The sequence below is a fragment of the Terrapene carolina genome, unplaced genomic scaffold (genome assembly GCF_002925995.2).
Source record: "Terrapene carolina triunguis isolate 2854851 unplaced genomic scaffold, T_m_triunguis-2.0 Scaffold130, whole genome shotgun sequence".
In the NCBI taxonomy this organism is placed as follows: domain Eukaryota; kingdom Metazoa; phylum Chordata; order Testudines; family Emydidae; genus Terrapene; species Terrapene triunguis.
Genome location: NW_020664481.1, coordinates 20,292,346 through 20,312,881, shown reverse-complemented (window position 1 = coordinate 20,312,881; position 20,536 = coordinate 20,292,346). Strand labels below are relative to the sequence as shown.

General features: G+C 47.9%; 1 protein-coding gene across 1 annotated transcript in view; it reads right to left on the bottom strand.

Annotated features, from left to right (window-relative positions):
* Positions 1–1,158: 1,158 nt before the first annotated feature.
* The window catches only part of CSNK2A2 (casein kinase 2 alpha 2), a 43,291-nt gene continuing 23,913 nt past the window's right edge, over positions 1,159–20,536 (bottom strand). Inside the window, exons 6-12 of the mRNA XM_026652682.1 lie at positions 19,125–19,208; positions 17,198–17,308; positions 16,877–16,978; positions 16,341–16,441; positions 12,945–13,093; positions 12,561–12,654; positions 1,159–8,206 (exon numbers count right to left, since the gene is read on the bottom strand). Of these exons, the coding sequence (XP_026508467.1) occupies positions 12,578–12,654; positions 12,945–13,093; positions 16,341–16,441; positions 16,877–16,978; positions 17,198–17,308; positions 19,125–19,208 (624 nt within the window). The 3' untranslated portion in view covers positions 1,159–8,206; positions 12,561–12,577. The remainder of the gene's footprint in view (positions 8,207–12,560; positions 12,655–12,944; positions 13,094–16,340; positions 16,442–16,876; positions 16,979–17,197; positions 17,309–19,124; positions 19,209–20,536) is intronic.

Sequence of the window (20,536 nt, the reverse complement as noted above, 5' to 3'; positions counted from 1 at the left end):
CCGTAGTGAAGACGTAGCCTAAGATCTGCTCTCTTTCTGTAGTAAGAGTCGTGCCTGCTAACTTTGGCCCCAATCATGCAAACACTCACATGAGTAACCTTACTCACCCCAGGAGTCCCGTTCCAATCAATCGGACTACTCACACCAGCAGAAGTGACTGCAGGATTGGGGCCTAAAATACATTTTTTGCTGCTTTTTATACCTTTTAACCCTCCAGAGCAACACAGCTAAGACAGCATGAGCTGGATTCAATTCCTCCATGTGCATCAGCAACAGAACTGTTTACTAAATTCCAATCAGTTACATCTGAAGGCAATGGGACCACATAGGTGTCACTGAGGACATAATTTAGCCTGCCAAACCTTTATTACTGGCGATGATGCAGAAGAAAGATCACGGCTTGAATCTCAAAGCCCAGGCTGAGTTTGAGCAGCTGGCAGAAGACACTTCCCCCCATCTAATTACTTATAATTAAGCAGATTTGCTCAGGAATCACTGAAAAAATGCAAAATGAGGAGCCCCAGAATGCCATTTTTACAATCATTTTTCTGAGTAGACCCATATCTGCAGTTATTAGAGTTTGCCTTAAACAAACATGCATCTATTTCACATCTTTTTAAACTGAGTTTTTAAAGCAATCCAACAAGATTCCCTTTGTTGTCAGTTTCAGCTTGGAGTGGCATTTTTAAGCAAAAAAAATGTAAGCTCCCAAAATAATTAAGACAAGTGTCTTTATCAACACCAACTTTATCAAGACCAACTAGATACCAGGGCAAGATCTAAATGAATTAAGGCCTTGATCCTGCAACAACTTACACACATGCTTAACTTTATACACCTGAGTAGTTCCATTGCCTTCAATGACAATTCACAGGGCCTGATCCAAAACCCATTGAAATTAATGGGAGTATGTCCATTAGTTTCAATTGCCTTTGGATCTAGTCCGCAGTCCTTAAAGTTAAGCACATACATCAATCTTTGCAGGAGCAGGGCCCTAAGTGGCTATTTCTTCCCCAGTCACAGTCTCTTACTGTCACGCCTCTGACAAACTGAACACGTGCCCACCCTCCCCCACAAGCAACTAAAAACACACCAGAAGTAATAACACATTATTTAAAAATTAGAACTATATTTAGTCAATTGGTTAGAGTACAAACACTTTATACAACACAGTTAAATAAATGACTCCATAAATCCAATCTGTTAACACATGAGATGAGGGCAAATATACAGCTGCCGTTCCTGAATAGCCCAGCCCCTCATTCATCCACCGTGCAGATGCTGTCCAGGCACACATCTTACTGCCAGCTGTTTTGCAGGAGCAATATACATGGAAACATTTTGTGTTTTCAAACCATTTGTCCTAGTTTCTCAGTGAATTCTAAAGAAAAATCACGGCAATTTCAACTTTTATCCAAGGCATCTCCATTCTCTCTCCTCCTCCCAAGAGACGTGTAATGCAGGAAACGATGCTAAAAACAGGCATAAAAAACACAGTCACCTAACGGAATGCTAATGTGTGTCAATATCGCAGGCTGGAATTTGTAAAGAAGCCTAAGGTAGGAAGATAGACCTCCAGCACTCATGGAATTGCAATGGGATTTAGGCACCTAACTCCTTTCAGCGCCTTTGAAAAGCCCCGCCCAGTATTGCGCTGGAGAGAAAACTTTTTAACCTGTGTCCCAGTCTGGCTCCCATTTGAGCAGGAGCAAGCCCCTAATCTCCAGCTGTATAAACCTGGCCCTGATCCTGCAGGCTGACCTGGACCCTGTGTCTGTGTGGAGCCCCACTGAGGTCAGTGGGGAGTCCGGATAGGCACAGGGGTCTGCCCAGTGGGCAGGATCAGGACCTGGCAGCACTCCCTGAAAATGGCAGCTGTTTCCGAGTCCGTCCGATCACCAGAGAAGCCGTTGGTATATTACACTCTCCCTTTCATTTCCAATGTGTGTGGGCACTGGGTTTTGGCAACTGTGCACTAGTTTCTACTATGCTTTTTTCATATTAAATACGCTAGGAAGAGGCCGACATCCTGGCAGAATTCTACAGTAAATGAAGGTCCATCTCCAAAAATAAAATCATCCTCCAAAGAATCCCCCCCCACCCTGAGTACCCTGGAGATCAGATGACTTTCAAGGTGGTGAGACCTTCAGGAACCCTCTAAAACACTGGCATAAGACATGTCAAATCTAGGTGCCCCTCTGAAATCCAACAGTGCTGGACATGTTTACGGAAAGGAATTATAAAGATAATAAATCCTTCCTCTCAATAATTATTCATCTATTGCTTATCCTAATCATACACACACTTCACAGTACCTTGTAAATGTCACGTGAGTGAGGGCATGATCCAAAGCCCATTGAAATCAATGGGAGTCTTTCCATTAACTTTGATGGGCTGAGGATCAAGCCCTGGCTGTGGAGGTCTACAAGAAGCAATCTTAACAGAGCTTTTTCAGAACAACCGGGAGTCCTCTTTTCCCCATAAAAGAGATGTTACATGCTCATTGTTCAGGGACTAGCAACCCCTGTTAGACAAAACACAGCCGTGGGCATTATCTTGACCAGCCCTTATACCATCTTTGAAGAGCAAGGAAACAATCTGTATTTAACTATAAGCCAGACAAGCTCAACATCTTGTTGTCAAAAGGGAGCCAGAAGATTTTTCATCAACATTTTCCGTTTGCTATTTAATCCTACTCAGTCGTGCGTTTTGCTATAGCTCCTCACATGGCTCTTGGCTCACAACTGGGCTTGATGCACGTTTTTGCTTCCTGCCCACCTTTTGGGGTGGCATGGACAGGAGACAATATCTTTAATCTTTGTCCTGAGCAACGGAAAAGCTTAATCTACTCACGCAGAGTCTCTATTCCCTCTACAGGGAATAGAACATACCCAAGATTAAACTAACTGGAGAACAAACCTTTGTCTAGAAGAGGTATTGGAATCTATGCGGATATAAATGCATCTGATGGTGAAGACAGCAAGATACTTGTTGGCTTGGAGCTAAAAATCACCGTGCAACTCACACAGAGCAGAAATGCCACATGTGGTTTTGAGAGTGGTCATCGTCGCTCAATGAAGAGTGGACAGCACAAACCACCATTATTCCTAATGGGGTTATCGGCACAAGCCAACCAAAGCAAGACCCAAGCTTCTCTTCCTTTCTAAGAGACAGAAACACGCCTGTTTCTAGGCAGCTTCTTATTCCCTTTGTTCTCCAGTTCGAACGCCAGCTGGGATGGAAACAGAAGGTGTTAAGCCTTCTGCTCATGTCCCACCTGAAGTTACAATTACGAGAGGGACAACAGTTATTTGCCCAGCAAATCGCCAGGACGTTATAACTGGTTACCGGTGAAAAAGTAGAAGCAAGAGCAGATTAACTCCGAAATCCTGTTTTCATGCCACCATCCTTAGCAATAATGAAGGGAAAAATATATGCAGGTGGATGAGACTCCATAATATACCAGACCATAATGAGATCGTGGATTTAAGGGGCCAAAGCAGCAGAGCAAATCTTTGCCTAGAGGATGATGGTACCAGAATCCCACAGCACATTTCTCCGGGGACTTTTTAACAGAGTGTGGCTCAGACTTTGAGGTCTGATGTTTTTAAAGCCAGTAGAACAGCTAGTGTGATAGAGGCAGCAGACTTTCATAGTTGGACATTTCAGTGATTTAACTTGAAAATTAGATTTCTCTTTTTAAAAAAAAGTACGTTTACATGGTGACAGGAATTATTTTGAAAAACGTAAACATTCCCCCCTCCCTGCACATAGTTCATACACTGGGAACTTTCAGAGCTTGTTGGAATTGTATCCTGGTGGCAAGAGATGACAAACCAGCAAGTCACCATTTAAATTATATAGAGCTTTGACTAATTATGAGGTCTCTGGTTTTGCCAGTTTAATGGCCTGGGGATGCTTGTGAGAACTTTTCCTGGGTGACGCTGACCACTGCAAAATGCTGCGGTGGTCAATAGGATTTTGAGTTCTACACTTTGTGTTAACTTTGGGGCAGGAAACTAAGAAAAGGGAAAACATCGCCGGGCCGGATTTTGACTGCGTCACCTAGGCTGAGTATCATCTGAACTCCATGAATGGTTCCATTGACTTCAGTGACGTTAAATACTATTCACCAGGAGAAAAGGGACCAGAAGCTAGGCCCAGATCTACAAAGGTATTTAGGCACCTAACTCCCATTGATTTCACTGGCAGCTCTTTGAAGATACGGTAGAACCGCATGACCACACAGGAGAGGGAATGGATAAGGGCCCATCCAATAAGCAGGCCAAGAAAAGAACTTTGACGGAAAGGAACGTCTACAACATGACGGCAGGAGCAGTTGTCGAACAGACGGCTCCTTACGGATGGGAAAGTTGGACACAGGAAGACCAAGGATGGAGGCTCTGGAACTGTCGCACTTGCTGAATCCTGACTCACACAGACACTCACGAAGCGGAGACTGGGACAAAGCAGAGGAGGTGTGTCTGTCGCTAGACAAGAGCTCAAAAAGATAAAGGGGCACTGTCAAGTAGTCCAAGTTCCAAAATTTGACCTACCTTAAAGATCAGTACCGGCCAGAAGGAAGTTCTCTCTTTTTATGCAGAATTCTTTCCTCTTAAATCCACTTTGTTGCTGAATTATTTTTTTTTTTAGGCTACTTCCTAGTTTCACCAAACCCAGGCAAAAAGATAGATCATCCACAGTGCTGCTCCTGCAGCAGCCGATCAGGACAGGTCTAGCCCTGTGCGGACACTGACAAGGCCAGGAAGTGGGGAGGATGGAAGTCACGTTTGCCTCTGCAGGATTAGAAAAGACGAGCGAGGGGGGAGGAAAAGGCTCAGTATTTTGACAAATGGAAGACAACGATCGGTAGGCAAAGAGCGGTTTATTTCTGGAGCTTCTCTGAGGGTATTACAAATAAGGGAGTGTAAAAAGAAAATTAAAACGAAAAAAGTAGTCAACAGTGCCCCTTTGAAGACAGGCGATTGAGGATGTATCAAGCAGGGGGTAGGGCGCACATGGTGGAAAGGACAAGCAGAGGGAGGGCGTTGGGAGAAAGGTGAGTGATGAGACGGAGGCTGGGATGCAGCAGGAAGCCACTGTTCTATGCAATTGGCCTATTGTAACTGAAAACAGACCTCTTTCTAGGCGGCTTCTGTAGCACCCTGTATGGATGGCACATCAAGTTCCTTTCCTTGGTGAAACTGTTTCTCAGGGCCAGGCCATTTTAACAAGGTGATGTTAAGCATAAAGGGAGGCCTAGGTTGGATTTAAACATGATGGGAGTCAGGTTAACGTAGCTACCAGGCTGTCCCATCGACACTACAAGGACTGCAATGCTGGGGTACCCAGTTACAACACAGCAGCGCCATGGCACGTTTGTGCTGTGCCTGTGCAGGTGGGACCACGTTCTAACAGGCGTGACTGACGCGGGCTACAGCCTGACCCAGCCAACGGTTTAATTCTAGGTACACAGGCAAGTCTGAAGCATATTTTAACTGTGTGGAGGGAACTAGCATATTGCAGGTGGGTCTCCAACACAGTGAAGGTATCAGTTAGTCCTCAAATGAGGTCTCTCTTTTCCTCGTCCCCATCAGGTGAGCCGACTGGAGGCCAAGAGGCAACAAATGCACCTTGCTTATTTCAATTCCTTCCTGTAAAGTTCTTTGCTGGATCAGAGGGCATCGGGCGCTCATTTGCCCTCACTCTTGAACGAGTTCACTGTGCTCTTACCACGTCGATGCATTTCATCCTCTAGCCTGGAAACTGGGGTTCATGCTGGCTTTCAACTCGGGGTTCATGCTTTATCCCCGACACACAGTCCTGGGCTGATAGGAACTACAGCTAAAACCTAACTGAGCACCAAAGAGTGACCGTTTTCCTTGTGACCCCCAGAAGGTAGCTGCTCTTCCTGGAACAAAGGGCCAAGATACTAAAGGGATGGGCCCAGGGTTAATACATAGAGATAGATCGATTGCCTCTGGGGAAGGCTTACTGAAGACATCCCCAGGGACCCTTCCCCATCAGCTCCATGGCCCTGAAAAACCAAGCAGAGCTAGCATGTATTCCTGGGAACACGCTCACAACTAGGAGGCTGGTAAGTGGGGAGTGGCAGAAGCCACAACACGTTAAAGGCAGAGAGTCCATTTTAACATTCCACCTGCATATTTTTTCCCCTTAAGCAAATCCCTCAGCTGCACACTTAGTGCCCAGCGCTGCCCTAGATACACAGACCCACACGTGGAAACAGATAATAAATACAGAGTTTATATACACACGCACACATACATAGCACCACTTCTATAAGGCTTAGAAGATACTAAACGTACATTACAGGGAGGTGCTTGTTATAAAGAGGTATTTATAATGAGCTTCCAAAGAGCCAGGAGACAAAACATACAGCAGATAGCCTTATATCAGAGGTAGCCTTACAACAGACAGCTTCAGTACCAAGGCGCTGGATAAAAACGATGCAAGGGGAGCTGGAGGCAGAGAGGACGGCCCGAGAAAAGAAATGACAAAGTAGAATTGGAGTCCTGCTGGGATTTTAAAAAGTAGCTTCAAGCGTCTGGGTTTGTTAATTTCAAGCTCAAGCTCACTGGCTCGGAAATGCTGCCTGCCCAGTGTGGAGACACAGCTGGGATAAACACTTGACGACTGAGCAGGTGAGGAGTTGGCTGCCGTGACAAGGACGTGCCCACCCGGCCGAGAGAGATCTCTTCCTTAACCGAGGGTGTCAGGAAACGCAAGTGGCACCACTACTGCTAGCAGGAAGGCGGTTTGATATGAGCGGGGGTTAGAGGGACGGAAGGAGCGGGGAGAAAGCCCTGGTTTACTCCACCAGCCGGTTCGATTCACTACCCAAATGGAGGTGTAGCTCGAGGCAGTGGCCGAGGAGGAAGTCAGAAGCACTCCACGGAGCAGTCACTAAAGAGGAAGCATTGTGAGCACTGCTGGTTCTGCCCAGGGGTCCTTGGGGGGCGGGGGGGAGATAGACAGAAGGAGGGCTCAGTAGTCCCCACAGAGAACTGTGAGGATAAGGAGTCTACTGTGTTTAGGATTAATGAGAATGCCCCCAGCCCTCCTGAGCAGGGGAGAGGCTCAGAGGACTGAAGTCACCCATTGTCTGTGTACAGGGCAGGGGTGTTGGTGCAGACACGGGGGCTATCTCCTTATCCTTTTTTAAATCCAGCTGAGATCTCCAGGCAGCCAGACCTTGAACTATAGTTGCAAAGGCCTCCCTTGATTAGGACATCTCTTGAGAGACCCCACCCTGTACCACGTCCTTCTCAGCTGGGGTAGGGAAGGAGAAAGCGTTTGCGCCTTTCCTGGCTCTGCCATTCCTTCAGAGGCGTGGGGGGGGGGGGAGGAGGAGGAAAATGGGAAACTAGCTAAAAGTGGCAGCCAGTCTCACCCTCTGCTGCGGTGCAGACACCACATGGGGGACCAAGCGTCTAGTGTTTATCCAGGCCTCCGAAGGAGCTTGATATTGAGGGAAAGATGCTAGGCCCAGCGTGGAGTTTTCCTATCCATTTACGAGGTCCTGTCCTCCAGTAGCCCGGCTGCTTAAGCCCGCCCAGTAGTTGGAGGCGGCAGGCTCTAGCCCACCCTTGTACAACAGATTCACTCTCTTCCCACCACAGAAAACAAGCGAATGGCAGGAGACAACCCCAGGAAGGGCTCCGACCAGCCTCAGCATCCTCCACTGCAGGGGGGCACGCCCCAGGGCTCCTTCCAGACTGAATACTCTGCATACAGTTCTTTTAAAACTTTTATTCAATAATATAGAATTCCTTTAATTATAATATAGAACTGTCCATCATGCCGTATTTCCCCCCGCTGCCCCCTCCCTGCCGCATCAAGTCTGGAGCCAGCTAGTTAATACGTTATGCTGGGGTTCAGGGGGGCAAAGGTCAGCATGGGGGGGAGCAACATTAGCCAACAACCGTTTTGCATACCCTTCACATTTTCCATGCTTTCTGGGTCAGGAAGAGGTCAACAGGAAGTCAAAGGCAGAGGAACCTTTTACATTCAGAAGTAAGGTTTGTGTTTATAAACTGGTGGGTGCCATGGAGCCGGTGCGGTCTCTGGTCTCGTCCCCTGCCACCGCAACGCCGTCTGGCCGCCAGCTCTGTACACACGCTGATAAGACGTTTGATTTGGTTCTTGTTCTGCTTATGGAAAATTGGGAGGAACAGCATCGGACCTAGGGAGAGATGGGAGGAGGGAAGTGAGCATCAGACGCGAGCCGCAGTTGATGCCAATGTGTTGCCAGAACTTTTTCCTTCTTCAGCACCTAGTAGATTGAACGCAGGGCCAAGGAGACAGAAGCAGGTTCTAATCCTTCCCCCACAACTTACTCCCTCCACAGGCTTGGGCATGTCACGGAACCTCTGTCCCTCAGTTTCCCTGTCTGTAAAGTAGGAGAATACTGACCCAATTCCCAAGGGTGGTGCGAGGCTTATGCGGTGCTTTGAAGATGTCAGCACTGTAGGAGTGCTAAGTTACTATTGCATGGAATGGCAGGTGAATGAAAATCTGTTTTTTCCACCTTGCCTCCCATACTTATGGTTTGCAATGCTTCCCTGGGATAACGTTCTTATTGGGGGCCAGTAGGAGTCTCTCTGTGCCCCTAACACGTTATCTCACCCCCACTCAGATGCCTGCATCACCCCAAGCCTCCCCATGCACATGCTCCCAGGCCCTGCTGCTCTTGAGAGCAAGGCATCAAGCTGAGGTTCTGAACTGCAGCCCGTCACCTGGTGCTGTAGCACTGGGCCGGGTTGGTAGGCAGGGAATTTTCACTGTACATTTGTGAGCTCACCCCTGTCTCACTGCCATCTCTGTGCCAGATTCCTGAGCAAACAAGAAGGCGTGTGATCAGGGATCTCCCTTGCCCCCTTTCTTTCTGAAGACAAAGCGTTTTTCACTGCCATAAGGAAAAGTAGATGTGAAGTATTACTGAACAGGGGGAAGTGGCATTTCCGGCTCTGGGCATGTAACATGTGAACAGGCTCACAGAGAAGAACTGGATCAACCTAGAGCTATGTGCACACACGTACTACTCACTGTACAGTACAGCAGCAAGGAATGGTAGATTGCAAGGGTATTTCCATACTAACCATTTCAAATCAGCTCTCATTTCCTTTTGGGCTGAAGCTTCTCACATTTGGTCTCAACGCCAGCTTTGAGGTGGGGAAGGTGGTGGGACTGGGCTGAATTTGCAGGGTGACTGGGGCAAGTCGCTTAACCGTTCTATACCTCACAGTTCCCCTTCTTTAAGATGGGAACACGATTTCGCTTCCTAACTTACTTTGGGATTGGAAAGCATTGCTGAGACTCCAGAGAAAAGGTCCTGCCAGAGGAGAGGACAAGGTGTGTGCTGCATGTTGGTATGGCTGTGTCAGGGAAGAATGCGTGGAGGTCTCCACACCTATCAGTGGGAGGTCTGAAGTAGGGTCTTATGACCCTGGACCTCTCCCCCCAGAGCCTTCCACCCCTTTTCCCTCTTCAGACTAAAAAAGGGCTCCGGGTGAAGATTCTACATCCACACCCCATTAGTTCCCAATGTAAAACCCAGGAGTTGGGCAATGCAGATGGTTCTCACTGCAGTACGAATAGCGTGCCCCCATTGGTACAAGAAATGTAAACCCCTGCCTTTCCCAAACGTGCACATCGACATTCACTTAGCATTGGTTTAACGGGTTGGAATTTAATGCTAAACACAAAAAACTGGAGTTAATGCAGCATTGCAGCTAAGAAGCCAACCAATCAGAAGTCAGGAAATTCCCAATGTTAAGGTCCTATCCCAACGCTAACTTGACCTCATTGCCATCTGTTTTACGGGGATAGATCAGAGGTTCCCCTTTCAGAGATACCTGTCTCATGCGTGCCCCACTCTTTCCAGCAGGGAAGCAGATGGGACTCTACCCTGAGGCCATGCTGAAGGGCCAGTGTCAGCAGGGGGCTCTGCCTGGCAGGGGGCCAGTACTTCCAGGGTGCAGCCTTCAGCTCCCTGCTCAGAGTCCCCATCAACCTCCCCAGGGTAACTCCCAGTAAGTGGGTGCTGCAGCTGTGCAATGGGGGAGCTTGTTTCTGGCAGCTGAGATGTCTGCACACAGCCCCATCTGCTTCCCCTGCCAGACAGAGCCCACTCCTTGCCCTTCAGCCCGGCCCCATCAGCTCCCCGTGTGTCCATCCCCCCCCACAATTTGAAAGCTTCTCGTATAGATCATGGATTCTCTGACTTGGGGTTGTGAACACATCAGGCAATCACAACTGTTCAATCCATGTCTAAAAAGGGGGGTGGGTCCCAGACAGGCAGGAGAGGGAATGGGGAGGCAGTGGGGGAAGACACCATCCCAGAGTGAACATCCCCTGAGAACCATTAGTACAGGTTAAAACAAACAGTCCATTGGAGGGCCCTAATTAACAAGGAACCTTCACTTTTGAAATGTTCCAACTTTCAAGGGCTTGAATCCTCAACTTGGCCACCGCATTAGTACTGGTCCTTACATTTCTTGTCCTAAACCAGGAAAGAAATGAAGAGCTGTTGCTATATCAGTATGTCCTTAATAGAGAACAGTCCAGCCACCCCACACGGAGAAGCGTGTGTGTGAGTGTACGTGTGTGAGTGAGTATGTGTGAGTGAGTGAACATGCAGATTAAGAATTCAGGACTTTTCAAGGAGTGGGACATATTGGGTTTCCCGGAAGGAGCGCTCTAGAAAACAACCCTGGTTTGACGTTTCAGTGGTGAGGGTATGTCTGTAGTTACATAAAACTACAGCTGGGGCAACTCAGGCTCAGGGCTATACCACTGCAGTGTCGATATTCAGGCTGGAACCTGGGCTCTGAGACCCTCCCCCAGCCTGAACATCGACACTGTAATTTCAGAGTCCTGCAACCCCGCAAGCCGCAGGTGGGTTTTTTACACTGTAGATGTACCCTGAGAGTCTGGCAAGCACAAAAGTTTATTCCCTGGGCATGAGCGACTCCCTTTGAACTCAACAGCGGCTAAAGTGATTTTGCGGAGACTTTCACCTTTGGGCTGAGACCAAGCACGAAAAGTATCAGGCCAAAAGGAGCTGTTGAGAGGAAGTTAAAGAGCCAGTTCTGATAAAAAGGGAAACTGGAACAGAAGTTAGAACTCAACCCTAACTACAGGATGCAAAGCCTTCAGCTGCTCTTCGTTTCTGCACATCCCCATAGACTAGAAGACAACAGAAGTTCATACGTATAGATATTTATTGGTTTCAGTGAATTATACAAATGGATTTGACCTGCTATCAATGCCAATATAACTTTATTGGGATATGGAATGTAAACAGATGTTTCAAATAGAAACATTCTAACCTTATATTATAAAAAAAAATTAAATATTTGACAATGCCGGAGAAGGAAATTCTGTGTTTAGGTGCTGGTGGCAAAACACTATCTCCGGTTTCTAGGTTTAGGAGGTTTCTAGAATCGCTGGATGAAATTACACACAGAACAACTAGAGGTGGCAACTGTGAGTTGTGGGGCTATAAAGCTATCAAGGGATCGGATGAAAAGCCACAAGAGAACCACCCTGCCCCCCAACAGAAACTTAGCCCCAAAATTCAGCATTTGGCTGATTGTTAACACACTACATGGACCCAAGCTCTGTCTCGGTAGCTATAGTCACCCCAATAGCGCCACTCCCTCCCTGTTCCCACCACACCTCTGCTTCCTGATCCTCCCCCCTTGCTGTTCCCACTCCTGCATCCCCAAGCTCTCCTGCTGCATTTCCTCACATCTTCATTCAATGGTGCTGGCATGAAACACTCCAGATTCACACACTGGAATTGTACTTCACCTGGCGCAAGTTATCACGTGTTACATGGCTGTATCTCTCATTACAGACAGTCTTGCAGGATCGGCTTTCCTGAGGTCTGTGGGAAAGTCTTTTGCCTGCTACAGAAAAACCTTCTGCCTCTACATTCAGGACTTTCCCTAACAGGCCCACCACCTTTTCTGAATGCACTTGCAGGGGTGCTCACCTCTCTCTGAGCAACTTAGAAGGTGGCTGTTGGTTTTAAATGATCCAAACCAATCCTGAGACACACTTTTCCTCTGCAACTGAAACCGAAATGAAAGGGCCAAACTCGGACCTGGAGTGAGCAGGTGCGACTCCCAGACCTCAGAGCTGCATCTGCTTATACCCAGTCTGAATTTGGCCCCAAGTGTCCACAGTTCCAAAGGGCTTATTTATCTAGATGCATGCTATGGTCCACTGGTGGAACGGCAAGTTTGCTCCACCAGCGTGGTAGGAAAAGGCTGGATTGGGAAGGAAGAGAGGCGCCATGGAAATGTGAACAAGAATCAGTTACCGTGAGCCCTGGGTATCTTGCAAACCATTTGCCCAGGGCTTTGATACCACAGGTTGAGTTACATTATCCACAACCACCAGAGAGGAACAGAGGTGTTAGCCCCCCAAAGGTTAGATTTCTGCTGAGTATAAATGGGGGAGGGGTCTTGATTAGTCCCTTCACTGTGTGACTGAAGGCTTTGTTTTTATTTGTAAACATCTTGAGTTACCCGTTGTTTTCCAGTCTTCATCGTGCTGCTGTCAGGCCACTGGAGAGCACGGCATTTTCTGAGTTGGGCTGGGACTGCTCCTTCACCACTGGGTCTGCAAGAGACACAAGGATCAGCCAGGGATGGGAAGCAGCATTACTACGAGCAATATCAAAGCTTCACTTTCATGAAAGCTTAGGTTCTTCCAAGGAACCCCCCTTCAAGCAGCACAAGCTTCCATTAGACTTTGGAGAACCTGGAATTCCAGCCATCAATACGATAGCAAGATCCATAGGGAGGTACTGAATGGAAGACCCACCTCCCACCTGATCAACAAACCCTTCTTTCCTTTTCCAGCCCAGTCATGTGACTCTGACCCCAGGTCTTGCTCCCCCCAGGACTCACAGAAATATGGGTGCTCCATAGCCTCTTTGGCAGTCAGTCTCTGTTGATGGTCATATCGCAGAAGTTTGTCCAGAAGGTCCAGGACTTCAGGACTGACCAGGTGTCTGTTCTCGCTATGGATGAAGTTCTCCCAGCGTTTTCGCGAGTGCCTGTAGCAGAGGGATGTCTCATTGTACAGACCAATCTCTGAATGGCACAGCAGCTACCATCAGACCCTAGGAGGGTTCACCTACCACACCCCATATGTGAATTTAAAGGGCAGTGTTGGAGCTAATTAGAGCTACCTACCAACCCCCTCTACATGCAGAATCCAGCATTTCACTAGTGACACCCAACAAGGACAGTGCCACTCAAGCCTTTTCCTTTACAACCCAGCATACTTGGCTTTTGGCAGTGCTGGGCTTGAGGGATAGCTCAGTGATTTGAGCATTGGCCTGCTAAACCCAGGGTTGTGAGTTCAACCCTTGAGGGGGCCGTTTAGGGATATGGGGCAAAAATTGGTTGGATGATTTAATTGGGGATTGGTCCTGCTTTGAGCAGGGGGTTGGACTAGATGACCTCCTGAGGTCCCTTCCAACCTGATATTCTATGATATCCCAATGAGAGGGAGAGAACCGCACAGTAAGGCTAATTTAGACGTGCTCTCTGTATGAGCAGCTTTACAGAGATCCATTGCTGTCCAGGGTTCCATTCAATAAAGAACAGGCATGAATTCCAAACAACATGGGTGATAGCTAGGTTCTGTAGCCTGCAATGTGCAGGAGGTCAGACTAGATGATCAGGATGGCCCCTTCTGGCCTTTGTCTATGAGATACAAGGGCTTCAAAAACAGGCTCAGAATGGCGAGAATGTCTCTAGTTTGAAGCCAGCCTTGCAAATTTCTACTTGCCATCACGCGAGGTGGGTAATTTTACTTTGACAGACCAGTAAGAGATCATCATCAAGACTTTCAAAGCAATGCAGTGGATTCAGCCACACATCTCCCACTAATTTTACTGGTAGAGGTGTGATTAAATCCCTTGCCCTGTTTAGAAAATATCAACCCGTGTTTCTCATTATCGTCATGGGAAAGGGTGGGCAAGTAGATCCTGGGTCTGGGCTGGCAAATTTGTGAGACAATTTTGCAAGCTGGGAGCATGAAGGCAAAGCAATTTCTGGGATCTAATGAAAGCACAGATCCCATATGTGGGGTCGGGAAGGAATTTCTCCCCAGATCAGATTGCGAGTGGCCTGGGGGATTTTTTGCCTTCCTCTGCAGCATGTGTTTGGGGGGTCACTTGTCAGGATTTCCCTGCCATTGCAGGGGCCTCAGACACTGGTGCACCTCGGTCCCCCTATTTTCTGCCTGCTTGCCTCCAGTGGGCTGTAATCCTTTGGTCTAATTTTGGTTGTTGGGTGGTGGTGGTCTGTGGTATGCAGGAGGTCAGACTAGGATGAGCACAAGTCCATGGGGCCAGATGCGCTGCATCCGAGGGTGCTAAAGGAGTTGGCAGATGTGACTGCAGAGCCATTGGCCATTATCTTTGAAAACTCATGGCGATTGGCGGAGGTCCCGGATGACTGGAAAAAGGCTAATGTAGTGCCCATCTCTAAAAAAGGGAAGAAGGAGGATCTGGGAAACTATAGGCCAGTCAGCCTCACCTCAGACCCTGGAAAAATCATGGAGCAGGTCCTCAAGGAATCAATTATGAAACACTTTGAGGAGAGGAAAGTGATCAGGAACAGTCAGCATGGATTCACCAAGGGGAAGTCATGCCTGACTAACCTAATTGCCTTCTATGAGGAGATAACTGGCTCTGTGGATGAGGGGAAAGCAGTGGATGTGTTATTCCTTGACTTTAGCAAAGCTTTTGATACGGTCTCCCACAGTATTCTTGCCACCAAGTTAAAGAAGTATGGGCTGGATGAATGGACTATAAGGTGGATAGAAAGCTGGCTAGATCGTCGGGCTCAATGGGTAGTGATCAACGGCTCCATGTCTAGTTGACAGCCAGTTTCAAGCGGAGTGCCCCAAGGGTCAGTCCTGGGACCGGTTTTGTTCAATATCTTCATTAATGATCTGGAGGATGGCGTGGACTGCACTCTCAGCAAGTTTGCAGAGGACACTAAACTGGGAGGAGTGGTAGATACGCTGGAGGGTAGGGATAGGATACAGAGGGACCTAGACAAATTAGAGGATTGGGCCAAAAGAAACCTGATGAGGTTCAACAAGGACAAGTGCAGAGTCCTGCACTTAGGACGGAAGAATCCCATGCACTGCTACAGACTAGGGACCGAATGGCTAGGAAGCCGTTCTGCAGAAAAGGACCTAGGGGTTACAGTGGACGAGAAGCTGGATATGAGGAGTCAGTGTGCCCTTGTTGCCAAGAAGACTAACGACATATGGGGCTGTATAAGTAGAGGCATTGCCAGCAGATCGAGGGACGTGATCATTCCCCTCTATTCGACGTTGGTGAGGCCTCATCTGGAGTACTGTGTCCAGTTTTGGGCCCCACACTACAAGAAGGATGAGGAAAAATTGGAAAGAGTCCAGCGGAGGGCAACAAAAATGATTAGGGGGCTGGAGCACATGACTTATGAGGAGAGGCAGAGGGAACTGGGATTATTTACTCTGCAGAAGAGAAGAATGAGGGGGGATTTGATAGCTGCTTTCAACTACCTGAAAGGGGGTTCCAAAGAGGATGGATCTAGACTGTTCTCAGTGGTACCTGATGACAGAACAAGGAGCAATGGTCTCAAGTTGCAGTTGGGGAGGTTTAGGTTGTATATTAGGAAAAACTTTTTCACTAGGAGGGTGGTGAAGCACTGGAATGGGTTACCTAGGGAGGTGGTGGAATTTCCTTCCTTAGAGGTTTTTAAAGGTCAGGCTTGACAAAGCCCTGGCTGGGATGATTTAGTTGGGAATTGGTCCTGCTTTGAGCAGGGGGTTGGACTAGATGACCTCCTGAGGTCCCTTCCAACTCTGATATTCTATGATTTTATGATCTGATGGTCCTTTCTGGCCTTAAACTCTATGACTGATTCGTAGAGGGGACAATTCCCAGCATCTGTGTTAGGTTCCCCCCCAATCCATTTCAGTCATTTTACTGGCATCACGAGGAATGGGAGATGCAGCCCCTAACATGGTGAGAAAAATAAACCTAGACGAGCTCTCGGAACCCAGGAGAGGCAGAGAACCAAATCTACTATGAAAATCTAGTGGCTTGTTCAGTGCGTAGACAGCCAGAGGATAGAAAAAAAACCTAAGTTACATCAATAGCTAGATAAGAGGCAGACAAATGACACTGCAGCCCAGGAGACTTAAAGCAGCACTTGTGCTTTGGAGTAACTCTTGGGATGGATGTTTAAGGAAAATAAACCAAAAGTCATGTTTTGCTTCTTGCCTCCCCTACTTACTGTCCCAGGATATCATTGAAGTGCGGATCCAGTTCTATGTGGTACTTCTTCAGATACCCATACAGTTCATCTGTGCCCAGAACCTTAGCAATGCGAACCAGCTGCAACAAAAGACAGATTTACAGAAGCAACAAGAGAAGGGCAGGTCACTGACTTAAGAGAATGTTCCGCCACCTCTGTACTGGATGGATGGAAGGGCTGCTGCATCCATGTTAACCACAAACAAGAGTGGGAAGTTAGTCTGTTAGCACCTGGGCAGCCAGAGATTAGGAGCTCAGCATTGGGGAAATCCTGAGGTCCAAGGAAAGCTCCCTTGCAAATTTTTCTCTCCAGCACCGCAACAATTTGTGCCACATATCATTGGGCCTTCCAGAAGGCACACACTTTCTGTTGTGCAAGTCCTGACACCTCAGTTCAACCAAATGCATAACAATGCCTTACCAATCAGATGGTCCCAGCCCAGGAACCTCACCCCCAACCAAAGGAAAGAGGTAAACAAGAATTCCCCCTTTCAGAGTCAGACAGCATCTCCTCACCTGGTCATAGTTGTCCTGGCCATGGAAGAAGGGCTCCTTTCGGAAGATCATGCTGGCCAGCATGCAGCCTAAACTCCACATGTCTAAGCTATAGTCATACATCTGAGGAGAGGAGAAGAAACAATCAAATGGAGAAAGGTCACACTTGCCTTAGGCCCAAGCCCCAAAAGACCCCTAGTCAAAGGAGGCTCTCAGTTTTCCAACTTCATGGCAAAGTTGCTCTAACCTGGTAACCCCCAGAAGGCAAATGGACAAACCCAAAGTGGCCTGAGTGCAACCACAAGCAACGCACTAAATAGCAATTTGGATGCAGACTCTTACTTGGTAGTCCACAAGGAGCTCCGGTCCTTTGAAGTACCTCGAGGCCACGCGGACATTGTATTCCTGAGCTGGATGGTAGAACTCTGCCAAACCCCAGTCTATGAGCCGCAACTAAACATGCAATAAAGAGAAACACACAGAGTAGGAGCAAACAGGTTTAGTTGCCAAGAAAAACAAGTCAGGTGAAGCCAAGTCTGCCAAAGCCTTTTTCAATGGTTTGGTGAAAGCCCGGAGCCCTTTGTGCAGCGATGCGGTATCGTCTGGACTCTGCTCATGCTGTCACCTCACTCTATTATCTGCGGTGCTTTGTGGCATTACCATGGCTCAGAGAATTCTCTGCCTTGCAACCCTAATCAAATAATCTATTGCTGGGTGACTCATGTGTTACTAATGCCACCAGTCAAATAAAAAGACAGTTAATTGGATGCTAGGGAACAAGCAGGAACCAGCCGCATTAAACAAAAATCAAAAGCACAGCTGGGCGTGAAGGCAGCATCAATGCTAACAAGTGGGAAGAGCTACGAGAGAGTCACTGGCTAGAGCAGAGGGGACGAGCTGCCCTTTCAGGTGAGAAATGCAGACTGCACCACACTTGCATGGACCTGCAGATGGCGTTATAATTGCCAGGGAGACTATCAACCCCTGAGCTGCCGGCATCGCTGGGAGACCGCTACTGCTGATTCACAGGGAGGGAACTGTGGCTTAGCAGCTCAGGAGAAATATGCATGTGGGAGGACTCTAAGGCATCACTTGAACTGGGCAGATGGAGGGAAAGACCCTGAGATACCACTGTCCCTTTGGTATATGCAGCATCCACCCCAAATGGCCACATGCAGCCATGAAGTTAAGATGGCACTCCAGTGCTGGACATCAGGTTGCTGACACAATGGGCAAGTACCCACTAAGGTATTTTATCCCATGAATTGACCAGTGTCCATCAAAAATGACACAGGACAGATGTGGAAAAAGAGGCCACAGTATTGCACATGGCAGGCCAGTGCAGATAAGCCACAGGCTTTTATCTTTTAGGAGATCAAGCCAGTCTAGTGACTGCAGGTGAAAGGAGGTTATCCACTAACTTCATCCACTTAGAAAAGTCATCTGAAACCTACAATAGCTACAGAATTCAGAGGGGGACGCAGCGCTCAAGCCAGTGGAGTGAAGTTACTCGAGGGCTCTGAAAATGCTGTGGTCTCACATAATACAGATGAGCCAGGACTGGAGCAACAGCCTCTACTCTGAGCCTCTTGGCTTTTGGGGATTTAACTGGGGGAAGGGTCTTCTATTTAGTAGGTTTAAAAACAAAACAAACCAAAAGCTAGAGAACTGGTAGATTCCACACACCCCCACGCACCAATATCACCTGTCCCCTAAGAAAGCAAAACTCTGTATTGAGACTACAACGTCGCTGGATCCAACGACAGGAGAAGCTTACGTTCCCAGTGTATAAAATCCACGTACTCTTCAGACAAGATAGGATGTCACAACCGAACAATCATAACGATCACTGTCCAACAGAGGAACTTCTGCCCATCTGTCCTCCCACTTGTGCCCCATTCCCCTCCCTCTATTTCTCTTACCCCCCTGCCCCAAGCTTTCCAGGCAGTAGCAGTAACGCTTCTCTTCTAGCAAAGGTTGGAAACCACTTCCCAAATAAGTGGAGGAATTGGAGTAATTAGAAGCAATCCCCTCCCCATCCCGGCCAAGTCAGAGCAATTTGCTTCTGTAGAGCTCAGAGAAAGGCAGCAGAAGTAAAGTATGACAGACAATCCCCAATACATGTAGAGTACAAGTGATCTCACTCGGGGAAGAGTGTGTGGTTGGGGGTGGGAATAAGAAAGCAGCAGCCTAGACTACGGACATTGTGGTGGCAAAGTTTCAAGCTGCCCTGAAACCTCGATAACTTTGTGCCCCACTGCAGCAGTACCTTTTTCTGTTGGTGGTCTATCATGACGTTGTGGGGTTTGACGTCCCTGTGCATGATCCCCATGCTGTGACAGTAATCCAGGGCCTGGCAGACAGACAATATACATTCATGTTAGACAAACCAGTAAACACAGACAAAAGTCCATGATGTAGCACATGGCTCTCCAGCCAGTAAAGTAGGTGTGCCTGAATGAAGAGAGTACAGAACCTGAAGGACTCCGAACAACCAGGACCCTTGTTTCGCTCACTATCCTGGTTGTGGCAGAAGTGGCATGTTGCTGGTAGAGAACAAGAGGACTATGCAGCTGCCATTCTACACTTGGTTCATTTGTTGTACAAGGCCCCGACTCCTGGATCTGTGCTCCCAGCATGTACTTTAGAGCTCAAGAGCCAGTGAGATAGATGTCTTATCAGTAGATAGGTCCACAACCACAAGTGACTGGCCGTCATTTCCGCTGTCACTGCTGGCAGGAGAGGAACTCCCCAGGAATGCAGTGATTTCTACCATTTGCTCAATGTTTTAGGGCCTTTGAGGATGGCTTTTCTTTTGAGCCTCCAGAATTTGCTTGGATCTACCAATAATTTCTAAAGCAAGATCACACATGTGCAAGGAGCATAATGACTTGAACACTATGGAAGGAATGACGATGTGGTTCAAAGAACAAGGCAGGAAATACAAGCAGAGAGTGCACAGACCTGAGTTCTACTCTCAGCTTGAGGAGCCTGGGCTAGCTGTGTCTCTGTGCAGCTGTTCTCCGTGTATTAAGTGAGGAGTATGCAGCTTCTCTACCTCTAAGAGATGGCGGAGCTAAATCTATCAAGGTTTGTCAAGTGCTCGGAGATTCTCACATGGAAGACACTAAAAGAGGCCAATGCATTCTCTACCTTTGCTGTGTTTGTGAAGCTGAATTCCTTATGCAGTTTGTCTAACCTGCCTTGTTCCTCTCCCTCATTTCAATAAAAATAGAAGCAGCCTGGAGCTTCATAGCATGCCTTGAATTCAATCAGAAGGGGATTTCCCTCCCAGACAGACACAATCATTCCCTGAAAGGACTAGAAACACGGATGGGTAGCCACAGCTTGGGCTGGCTAGGAGATCTATCCCAAGTGGTCATCTTGAGTCACTGACTCCTGGAGTGGACGCTCCAGGGCTCGGGCAGTCTTCTCTGACACTTCCAGACCCAAAGCCAGCCCAAAAGGCCTGGAAATGGCAGTTTTAATAATCCAGTTACCCTGCTGGGAACCAAGACAGACAACAGCGGCTGCCTTGGCAGAGATTCAACATGACAGTGCCCAGAGCACAGCTTTGAGAACTGAAGTGCTCTGCTAGCTCCTTCACACTGAAGCTTGAGATCCCATAGAGACGGTTCAGCAGATCTCAAAACCTGCCACATGATGGTACACCAGCCTCTC